This window comes from Gekko japonicus, unplaced genomic scaffold (genome assembly GCF_001447785.1).
Source record: "Gekko japonicus isolate JY-2015 unplaced genomic scaffold, Gekko_japonicus_V1.1 scaffold876, whole genome shotgun sequence".
Taxonomy (NCBI): domain Eukaryota; kingdom Metazoa; phylum Chordata; class Lepidosauria; order Squamata; family Gekkonidae; genus Gekko; species Gekko japonicus.
This window is the reverse complement of record NW_015176475.1, coordinates 707,336-719,019: the sequence shown is the minus strand read 5'-3', so window position 1 is coordinate 719,019 and position 11,684 is coordinate 707,336. Positions and strand designations below refer to the sequence as shown.

Below are 11,684 nucleotides of genomic sequence, written 5' to 3'. Positions count from 1 at the left end.
TTGCTGACGCGGGGATACAGGGGCTCGCCCTTCAATGGCTTGTCTCTTTTCTCCAAGGTCGGGGACTGAGGGTGGCGCTAGGGGAACAGCAGTCCCGGAGGTACCCACTCAAATGCAGTGTGCCTCAGGGGGCAGTGCTTTCCCCGATGTTGTTTAACATCTATATGCGCCCCCTTGTCCAGATTGCCCGGAGGTATGGGCTGGGGTGTCATCAATATGCGGATGACACCCAGCTCTATCTGATGTTGGGCGGCCAGTCGGACTCCGACCCAGAAGATCTGAACCAGGCGTTACAGGCCGTGGCTGGGTGGCTCAGGCTGAGCCGGTTGAAACTAAACCCAACGAAGACAGAGGTCCTGTGCTTGAGTCGGGTCGGTTTGGGGTTGGGAATCCCTCTGCCGACCTTCGATGGGACGCCTTTGGTGCCAGCGTTGGAGGTTAGGAGTTTGGGAATGCTCCTGGATCCCTCCTTAACTATGGAGGTCCAGGTGGCCGCCACTGCCAAGTCAGCCTTTTACCATCTTAGGCTGGCTCGGCAGTTGGTTCCCTTTCCTCGACCGCGATGACCTGGCTACAGTGATCCATGCGATGGTCACCTTGAGGCTAGACTACTGTAACACTCTCTATATGAGGCTGCCTCTGTTGCAGATCCAGAAGCTGCGGCTGGTGCAGAATGTGGCGGCCAGGCTGTTGATGGGTCTCCCCAAGTGGGAGCACATCTGGCCTGGGCTGAAAGCTGCCACTGGCTGCCAATAGCATACCGGATCAGTTTCAAAGTGCTGGTGCTTACCTTTAAAGCCCTATATGGCCAGGGTCCGACATACCTGAGGGACCACCTTTCCCCACATAGACCCCTAAGAGCACTTCGGTCTGGGACACATCGCCTGGTGATTCTAGGCCCCAGGGAGGCAAGGCTTGCTGTGATGAGGGCCAGGTCCTTCTCAGTGGCGGCTTTTACCTGGTGTAATGAGCTCCTGGAGGAGATCAGGGCTCTGCGGGACCTAGTACAGTTCTGCAGGGCCTGCAAGACGGAGCTCTTCCACCAGGCTTTTATGTAGGAGCTGCCACTACTACTGCCACCACCACCAACAGTGTTGGCAACAAATGGAACAAGGAGACGGCCTTACGGAAGATCTGGCCACAATTCAGCAATGGGCTGGTATCGCTGGACTGGACAGTTTTTAACATCTACTGGACCCTACCTACCTCCATGAAAAACCACCTACCTCTAATGAATGACCATCTTGTTTAAATTTGAGCACTTTATTTGTAATAGTCGTTGGTTTTATTGTTTTTACCCTGTATGTATGGGCATATTTTGCCCTCTTGTAAGCCACCCTGAGCTTACAAGAGGGCAGGGTATAATAAAAAAATTAAATAAATAAATAAACCTATACACATCAGTTAGGAATGATGGGCCCTTAACAGGAAGCTTATTTGTCATACTCAAGTAAGCATTCTTCTCTAAGTCAGCCCCCCAACCCTGAACTTAAAAGCCTGGCTAAGCTGAAACTCCTTTCCAGAGTCACAAAATCCCTACCCCCCCCCTCACCCGGATACTTTACCTTCTTAAACTAAGTCTGCCTCACCCCTCCCCCTATCCAGTGGAATTCCATGGGCTTTGACGGGGTGACTATCACAAGGATTGGTTCAGAGCATGGAGGAGACGTGGGACTTTTAAGGATGATTGCCATACATGTCCACAGTATTGTTTGCTCATTTGTGCACTTTTGTATGATAGCTATTTGTTGTCTACACTGGATGCTTAGAACAAAATCCCCTGCTCATTCCTGTCTGGAAGAGACTAGGCCCAGTGGGGCAAGGTGGAGGGGAAGAGCAACACTTGATTAAATCTCTCATGCTATGTCTACATCTCCATTTTATTAGGACTGCAAATCAATCTCAATATTTAGTGGCGATTGGACAACATATTGGTGGAATACTATATTCCTGAACTGCCAACTATCTGTAAATTGTGTGCATTGTGAGGGCAGAGGAAAAGCAGCTTAGGCAGGCTCCAGTACTGGAGGATGTTGGTAGCCACAGGCTCCTGTGGCTTAAGAGAATGTGGCTCACAGTAACACCACAGATGCATGGACGGTCCGTGATTGACTGAGGTAGAATTTCTGGTGAATTAATATCTTCCAAAAGGGAAAGATGAAATGGAAAAACACTAAGTTGTTTCAATTAGCTACAGGAGTGGCTGACCGCATGGTGCTCTCCTGAGCAGATCTAGCAGTTACTCACCTGTTCTTTGTACTGGTCTGCATGTCGGCGCTCATCCTCTACCTGCATGAATACCTCTTTTAGTTTCTTCTCTGTACGACGTACTAGCTTGTTGGCAGCCGCCCTCTCTCTGAGGAAATTCAAGATAGCAGAATATCTCGTTATGATATCAGAGAGATGGCAGATCTCATATAAGAGTGCAGCTGAATCTAAATGTGTATTGATTCCAGCTAAGCAAGGATGTAGGGGTATTAGCTGTGGTGCCAGAATAGATTATTCTCTACTGTAAGAAAACATCACTAAACTAGTTCCTCTGTGAGCTCACAGCAGAAATATGAATTCTCATTATAAGACCAATGTATGTGCTAACCCAAAAGGTAGTGACTATCCAGGATAATGTAGTATTTGAGTGCCCTTGGGAGTCTATAGGAAAAATCATACACTAAAGTGCAGTGCAGCACCAGAATATCAAAAGTCATAATCTCACAATCAGAAATGCAGACAACCTGCAGATCACTCAATCTCCACAATGAATCATCATTCTTGGACTCAAAGCTCCTTGCTGGAGGACCATCTAATCTTCATAACAGACACCAGAGGAAGAGATTCTAGACAATCTGTTCTAATCCCTGGCAATTAGGAAGCTGCTTCCCAATACTGGTTCAAGAGTCAGCCTCTTGAATTCAACTTTTCTCTGCCTGAGAGCCTTCCTTACTTGGCCTCCTGCTCCAGCTGTTCTTCTAGCTGCCCAATCTTTGCTTCCAGTGCTGAAATGGTTGCTTTGAACTTGGACTTCACAGAACCCTCCAGCTCCTGTAGCTTGGCTTTCAACTCTTTGTTGTGCCGTTCCAGTTGCTGACGTGCATTTTCACTCTTCTGGGCAGCACTCCGTTCTGCAGCCAACTCAGAGTTTAGCGTATCAATCTTTGGGAAGGCAAGTGTAGTTTATTAGATATCTCCCCTAGCCTGCAGGAGTGAGAGGAAAATGCCCAAGGAATGCTTTTTGTGGCTGTGGGTTACCTGAAGTGTAGTTTTGCGGAAACGATCATTGAGCAGCTCCATATTGCTCTGCTCCTCCTCTAGTTCTTCCTCCAGCTGCGCAATTCGGGTTTCCAGGCGGCGCTTTTCATCAAGTAGAGCAGATCTACAGAGAGACACATTCAAGAATCACCCACACTCGAACGACAAACCTTGCAATAATCAGATATGCCATAAAATGCAACCGCCAGTGAGAGAAAACATGTGCACTTATAGCACATAACTTCTTGAGCACAGTGAAAGTCCATCCAATAAAACTTACTTTCCAGAGGCACTGTTGGCAATTTCATCAGCCAGTTCATCCCTCTCCTGCTCTGCATGTCGTCTGGCTCTCTCAGAAGCAGCAAGCTCCTAAAAAGACATTCATTGGCACAAGCAAGCCAGACCACTTTCAGATACTTGACAGAGCTACTGCATCATGCCAGATGTTTGTTAAAAGTATCTGTACCCTGCCCACAACAAAAGTCCGCTCACAAAATTAAAAAATCACTAAAAATAATGCAGATTGTACCAGATACACCACATGAAAATATAAATAGCAGAAAATTAATCAGCCAAATTTCAAAACTGTAGATTAGATAAAGGCAGCATTAGAAAAAATAAGGTGACAAGGAGCAGCAACAAGGAAAACAAAACACCAAAGCTAACAAAAACATATTTGCCTGACGCCTTAATAACAGTAAAGAATACACAGGCAAGGTTCTCAGGGAGGCGATTTCAAAATCATGACACCACCATAAAAAAGGCCCTTTTCCTCAGATGCCATCCACCTGAACTCAATTAGAACAGGGATACCTGGAACAAGGCCTCAGAAGATGACCTCAATGAAACCCATCCAGAATAGGCAAACCACTATGTAGGTTTGAATATCGTCATCATAATCTCTGATTCTGTTTCATCTGGATTCACTTTCTTGGAACAGGTATATCATACATATGTTTAAATATAACCCTTAGTCGGAACATTCCCCCCCCCATCATCTCCAAACCAGACCTCTTGTAGTTGAAGAATTTCTGCTTCCAGGCTCTTGAGCTTTTTCTCATTCTCCTTCGACTGAGCAAAGATTTCATCTCTGGATGCCCGCGCCTCTTCTAACTCACGTTGATAGTCTTTCATCTGAGCCTGGAATTTAAAGTAATGTTTAGACCGATTTATGGGATTTGAGAACTCTGCAAACTAGTCACACTGCCAGAGTGTACAATCCAAACACCAGTTTCCACAAGAATCTATCTCCACATCACCGAACATTCACAGCTTATGTCTGTTTTCCCCAGTACTTAATGTTAACCAATTTGGTTCCTCCTTTCCTCCCTTCTATTTAAGGAAGGACCAATCAATTGCACAGCAGTTCTACACACCTGCAATTTACGGAGCTGCTTAATTGCTTCATCACGAGCTTTGTTTGCGGCCTCTATCTGAGCTTCTAGGTCTTTCAGATCTGCCTCCATTTTCTTCTTGGATGCCACAGCCAGAGCGCGCTGCTTCCTCTCATCTTCCAGTTCTGCTTCAAGCTCCCGGACCTATAGTTAAAAGAAAAAAAATGCCCTTAAAGTGAACCCAATAACAGTGGATGAGTTCTCAGAAAATGTTGTTGGTTATTATTATTTAACTAAACAGAAATGCACAATTATATGTTTCATCTTCCTTATAAGGTAAACATTGTGGCTTCTGGAGACAAAATTCTCTCTGATGAGAAGCCAGGCAGGAGACCAATGACTTCAAGGAATATGGCACTCTTATGGGCTAAATCAGCTTATGTTTTCAAGTGTTCAGTGATTTTATGTTCAGTTTTTCACCCTTCATCCATAGTTTTTATGAGTAAGCCCATATTGTACCTTATTAAGTAGTTCTTGGCCAAATCATCTGTTCCCAGAATTTAGACAATAAGGCCTTGTCTCATCTCCATTAATTCTTCAAAGCAAAATTAAAAGCAATTTATGATCAACTAGGCAAGAAACCAGGGAAGACTTGGTAATAACTTAATAATGTGTATTATCACAGAATCAAATTAAAAGTGGAGCCCAGGAATTCGGTATATGTCATAGAATCATAGAATGTTAGAGTTGGAAGGGACCTTGCAGGTCATCTAGTCCAACCCCCTGCACTCTGCAGGAGTAAGTGTCGTCTACACTTATGCAGAGAACCAGAGATCCTGCACACTAGCATGGGTGGTATTTTACAGCCCTCTCTGTTTTTTTATTTATGTTATTTATAATCCACCTTTCTCACTGAGAATCAAGGCAGATTATGTAATACAAGTCAGTGCAATCAACAGGATGAGGAGTCATCTCCCTTATACATAAAAGCCGAATGGTGGTGGCGCTTCTCTAGAACATTCCACACGCTCCGGAATTGGTTGGCACCCTGGTGTGTCACTCAAAAGCTGTCCCTATCCACTGGCTGCATTGCTTGAGTCTCGCCTCCAACATTCTAAACAGTTTGCTGTTCCTCTCCCCCCCATAGCCAGTCAGAACACAGAGGTTATTTGCATATGCAGCCTCATTGGCCTTTGCCTCGGAACACAGAGGTCGTTTGCATATGCGACTTGATTGGCTTTTCCCTCTAACATTCTAAACAGTTTGCTGCTCTGAGGTAAAATGGGTCCAATCTCCAGGTGAGGGCTGGAGCTCACTCAGAATTACAACTGCTTTCCAGATGGCAGAGATCAGTTCCCCTGGAGAAAATGGTGGGCTTTGTATCCTTATATGCTGCTGAGGTGGCCCCCGTATGATAGCCAATGTGATGTAGCAGTCAGGGCTTCAGAGCACGGGAGAGGCTGCAGGTGTGTGGGGGTGGAAAGCTGAAGAGTGAGGGGGAAATAAAAGTAGGTTGATAATTGGCTGGGAAGGAGATAGGGTTGCCAACTCCAGGTGGGAAATTCCTGGAGATGTGAGGGATGGAGCCTGGAGAAGGTGAGGTTTCAGAGGCGTGGGACCTCGGACAGGTACAAAGCCATAAACCCCACCCTCCAAACCAACCATTCCCTTCTGGGGAACCATTGTTGCCAATCTCCAGGTGAGGGCTGGAGATCACTCAAAATTATTACTATTATTTAGGTAGCAGAGATCAGTTCCTCTGGAGAAAATAGTGGACTCAGTGTCATTATACCCTGCTAAGGTCCCTGTTTTTAAATTGTGAACTGTTTTTAAATTGTTTTAATCTTGTATTTATATTTGTAATTTGTATACCGAATGCACCTGGTGCCTTATGTGAGCCGCCCTGAGCCCGTTCGCGGAGAGGGCGGGGTATAAATGTCATTAAATAAATAAATAAATAACAGCAAATTGACACTGAGTGTTCAAGGCCAGGGCACCCGCCCAGAGCCTCTTTCTAGAGATCGTTGTATTTATTTCCACAACGGGCCTTTTTCCTAGTCTAATATACAAAGTAACAGGATTAGGACTGAAATAATGTGAAATAAGGCATCAGTATGAAACATGACATGTTAAACAATGCAAGAAACTGAAGATTTTTCTCACTTACCATGAATCTTCCTTCTTGGTAGTCCTAGGGTGGGGCAGTCTCCACTTCTGGGAAGAAGCAGGTAAGGTCACTGAACTTTGCAATTCCCGGAGGGGCTTCTCTCTCAGAACCCAGCCTGGTCCTGAAGCAGTACAACTCCCTCTCCCAAAAAGTATCAAATTTGAAAAAAAACTGACCTCAAAGGATCCCCCCCCAAAGGCAACAAACCACTCAGAGAACAAATTGAAGAATTCTAAGATAGGTCCACCAGGTCAGTCAAGAACTAAAAGGGAAGCAAGGAAGCCCCATAGGTTCGTAACAGCATACCTACTCAGGCGCCATCTGAAAGAGAATTCTACCCTAGGGTGGGAAGAGACTGCCCCATCCCAGGACTACCGAGAAGGAAGATTCACAGTAAGTGAGAAAAATCTTCCATTCTCCAGTGTTCCGGGGTGTGGCAGTCTCAACTTCTAGAACATAAAAAAGCAGTATGCCGCAGGGAGGGAAAGAATCTTGGCTCCTATCCTGAAAAGATATGCTGCAGGACCCTTCTTCCAAAGGTGGCCTCAGCTGAGGCCATCTTGTCAATCCTGTAGTGCCTGGTGAATGAATGGACCAACTTCCAGGTGGCAGCCCTACAAACTACCTCTAAGGAAGGGAAGGACTGGTAATCTGAAGATGTCTCCGCCCCTCTGAGGGAATGGGCTGTAATGCCCAAAGGTGGATCCAGACCCCTGGATTTATTGGCCAAGAAAATGCAACCTCTGCCCCATCTGCTAATGGTAGAAGTGGAGACCTAGGGAAGATTTCCTGAAGGAAACAAACATGGTATTATGAAAGGTCTTAGTCCTATCCAAGTAGAAACTCTGGGCCCTTTGAATCTCCAGACAGTGCCATTCCTTATCCTGGGGATGCTTAGAATTGGGGCGGAAGGGAGGGAGAATCAGCTCTGTGGACCTATGAAAGGAAAAATTAATCTTAGGGATGAAGGCTGGATCAGGACAGAACACCACCCGGTCATTATGGAAAATGCAGAGCTCTTTTCTCCATGGACCCTCCTAGCTGAAGTGATCCCAGCTGAAGTGATCTTGACCAAAAAAATGGACTTAAAGGTGTGCTCTTTGAGAGACAGGTGAACATGCATTTGAAAGGAGCATGCGAGAGGGTCCTAAGCACTGTATTTAGATTCCAAGAGGGGAACCTATGAGCTAGAGGGGAGTTAATTAGAGACATTCCCCTAAAACTGCCTAATGTGACACTGATGTGAGAAACTGCCCTTTTTTATACCCCCTAGCGTGGAAATGGGTGTCATCTGCCTTGTCAGAGTTCTAGTGCTTAGGCCCTTATCCAAGCCTGTTTGCAAAAAGGAAAGGAGATCTCCCACCTTGATTAAAAAAGGTTCCACCCCCTGACTGGTGCACCATGACTAAAAAACTTGCTACATAGTGTTATAAATCCTATTAGTAGAGCCTTTTCTAGAGGCTGTAAGGGTGTCAGTGACCTCATGATACCCCATTTCCTTACATTGTGACCTCTCACCCTCCAAGCTGTGAGGCTTAGCAACTTGGGCTGTGGGTGAACTAGGGACCCCTGAAGAAGGTGGTCCCTCCTGCTCAGAAGGTGCAAAGGTACCACTAAGGACAATCTCAGCAGGTAATTTATAGTTCTCTTGTAGAGGCTGAGATGGCTCTTTGCCCCAGTAAGTGTTTATCTCAACATTCTTTTAATAGCTCTTATCTCGTCTTGCCGCGTTGCACAAAAAAGAGGGGGGGATTCCACCTCTCCTTTCTGTATCATTTTAGAGATTTAAAGGGGCTTATTCGAAGAAATCATCATACTCTTCAATGTTGCTATTGCTATTACAGGTACTCAAAGGTCTTCATCGGTGTTCTGGATGAGGCTCAAAATAACTCTCTTGCTTTGGGGGCAACATCTGGTGCTGTAATGGCTGCTGTAACTGCTATACTCCATTCCCTGCTTCTGGGACGATCCACGGCTTCCACCCACTTGTTGCCTTAAACGAGGGGCCCGAATCAAGTCCCTTGCTCCAATAGGGTTCAGGATCCCCTGAAACCCCCTAAAAAGAACGAAGAATCAGTCGTAGCCAGGAGCAGTTCCTGGTGTTGACTGTTTCAATGTGCCAAGCCCCGCCCTCAATCTATACCTGGGAAAATTTTAGAACAAATAATCAAACAGACAGACCTTGAGTATTTATAAAGGACGGCTGTGATTGCTAAGAGCCAGCATGGGTTTCTCAAGAACAAGTCATGTCAGACTAACCTTATCTCTTTTTTAAAGAAAGTTACTACCTTGCTGGACCAGGTGAATTCTGTAGACATAGTTTATCGATTTCATTAAGGCTTTTGATAAGGTTCCACATAATATTCTTGTTGACAAATTGGTGAAATGTGGTTTGGATTCTATTACTGTTAGGGGGCTCTGTAACTGGTTGACAGATCGCACCCAAAGAGTGCTTGTTAACGGTTCCACATCCTCTTGGAGAGGAGTGACAACTGGAGTGCCTCAAGGATCTGTTCTGGGACTTGTTTTGTTCAACATCTTTATAAATGATTTGGATGAAGGAATAGAGGGAATGCTTATTAAATTTGCAAATGATACTAAACTGGGAGAGGTAGCAAAAACGGTAGAAGACAGAGTCAGGATACAGGATGATCTTGACAGGCTGCAAAACTGGGCTAAAACAAATAAAATAAAATTTCAATGGGGAGTCCAGCCTTATGAACTCCCAGTGGCCACAGCAGGAGGCAAACAAGCTCCCTTTGCAGCAGCCACCAATGCTCTGAGGGACGCAAGAGTGACCAGGGAAGCTGCAAACCCAAAGGCCAGAGTCCCCACGGCTGCAGAGTTCTTCGGAGTGGAAGGGGTGTCACTGCAATATTCCCTGCACCCAGCCTTAGATAACAGAAGAGGGGCACCTTTCCTACATGCAAGTAGGTGCCTAGGCAGGGGGGAGGTGAAAGCCTCCCCCCCCCCGAGGAACAGCCTGTAAGACCTCCTGGGAATCTCTAGATACTACGCCAGAAGAGGGGGAGGAGAAGGGAGGGCTAACTAGGAGAAAAATAAAACAAAATAAAAAAGGAAAACCAAGCTCTTTGAAATCATGGCACTTGAGAGAGTGTAAATAGCAGCACCTAGATGCCCTGCAGGCAGGGCGATGACTGGGGTTTGGGAGAAAAGCCCCTGCCCTCCAGGAGTCGCAAAGTTCAGCAACCCTGCCTGCCTGCCTCCAGGGAGGAGCTTCTTCCCAGAAGATTGCCCCACCCCAGACCACTGGAAAATAGTATTGCATAAGTAGAAATATAATGCTGTGAGACCAAGATAAAAACATACAGCAACAGACAATACTTTTTGGTAGTACAGTTTTCAGTCCCACCCGCTCTATAGAAACATCTTCCTGAATCATTCTGTTAAAACGCAGCCCTGTTTCCTTTATAAAAATATGCCCTCTTGAACAGCTCAGTTTACACAGTCCGCACTGTGGGAGCGTTCATGACCACTCAGGCAGGCCATTCCATAGGGTGAGGGCTCCTATAGAGAATGCACATATCTGGGCAGCTGTTGCTCTTGTCCATCTGCAGCATGACACATCGATAAGGCCCTGTTCAGATGAACAAAAGTTGTCGTGGTAGGGCATAGGAGGAGACGTGGTCCTGCAGATATGAGGGTCTAAGTCATGAAGTTCTAGCCAGTACCTTGAATACGTAACCAATAAGCACCAACGTAGTTATTGTAGAATGGGTGTAGCATGCAACGCCTAGTTCCTGATACTAACCAAGCTGTGGCATTCTGCACTAACTAGAGTTTCTGAGTTGATTTCAAAGGGAAACTTATACAGAGTGCATTCATTACAGTAGTCTAGTCTCGATGTTTATTGTGGCATGGATCCATGTGGCCAGATCAGTCAAGTCAGTATAGAGGGCCATCTTCCAGATGAAGTAAGTTGGAAGAAAGCAATTTTTTCCCCCGCGACTGCATTAATTGGTTTCTCCAGTCGATCACTGGGTCTGGTATAACCCCAAGGATATACAGAGTCAGCTGAACCCAATTAAAAGTTGGTAGTATGACATGCTTCAAGATTTCAGGATTTTCAACCAGCATTGCCTCCATCTCATCAGAGTTCAGTTACCCTTCTTCACTCTCTGCCATTTAATCACAGCAGTCAGACAGTGGCTCAAGATCACCAGGAGATTTCAATACAGGGATATAAATCTGGGTGTCAACAGCATACTAGTGAGTGACAACGAGTTCCAAAACTATTTTTTAAACATTTTATTAATAGGATATTATAACAAATTCAACATTAAATCAATATTTTCAACCCATATCCCTTTCTTTGACTCCCCTCCTCTCTTCTGACTTCCCGCAGTGGTCCCACCCCTTCCCCAAAACTATGAATGATTTCTCCTAAGGGCTTTAAACTGAGATTGAATAGCATGTGAGGTGAGACCCCACAGGAAAATCCTACGCTGTCTCCAATAGCAATCCTTTGAGTCCAGTCTGTAAGCAACTATTTAAACCAAACCAAAGCACATCCCCAGATATCTACTTTTGCCTACATATTTCAACAAGACAGTATGGTCTACTGTACCAAAGGCAGCAGATAAATCCAGTAAGACCAACAAAGGCATGGCCAGATCAGCCAAGTCAATGTAGGGAGCCATCTTCCAGATGAAGTAAGTTAGATGAAAGCATATATATACATACACACACACACACACACATACATATATATATATATATATATACACACACACACACACACACGCACACATATATATAATAGGAGTTTTGGGGTAATGAATTGGGTTAAAATATATATATATATACACACACACATATACAAAAGTCTTCTACAGCTCTGGAAGAGAAATCTAAGTAGTTAAAAAAATTATATGTGGTAGTATAGCAAGCAGATAAACCCCTGAAGGGAAATATCA

At 45.1% G+C, this 11,684-nt stretch overlaps 1 protein-coding gene across 1 annotated transcript in view; it reads right to left on the bottom strand.

Annotated features, from left to right (window-relative positions):
• MYH10 (myosin, heavy chain 10, non-muscle) overlaps window positions 1-11,684 on the bottom strand; it is a 153,526-nt gene that overhangs the window by 9,339 nt on the left and 132,503 nt on the right. Inside the window, exons 34-39 of the mRNA XM_015427193.1 lie at window positions 4,623-4,784; window positions 4,258-4,386; window positions 3,527-3,615; window positions 3,247-3,370; window positions 2,942-3,150; window positions 2,248-2,356 (exon numbers count right to left, since the gene is read on the bottom strand). Coding sequence (XP_015282679.1) covers window positions 2,248-2,356; window positions 2,942-3,150; window positions 3,247-3,370; window positions 3,527-3,615; window positions 4,258-4,386; window positions 4,623-4,784 — 822 coding nt within the window. The remainder of the gene's footprint in view (window positions 1-2,247; window positions 2,357-2,941; window positions 3,151-3,246; window positions 3,371-3,526; window positions 3,616-4,257; window positions 4,387-4,622; window positions 4,785-11,684) is intronic.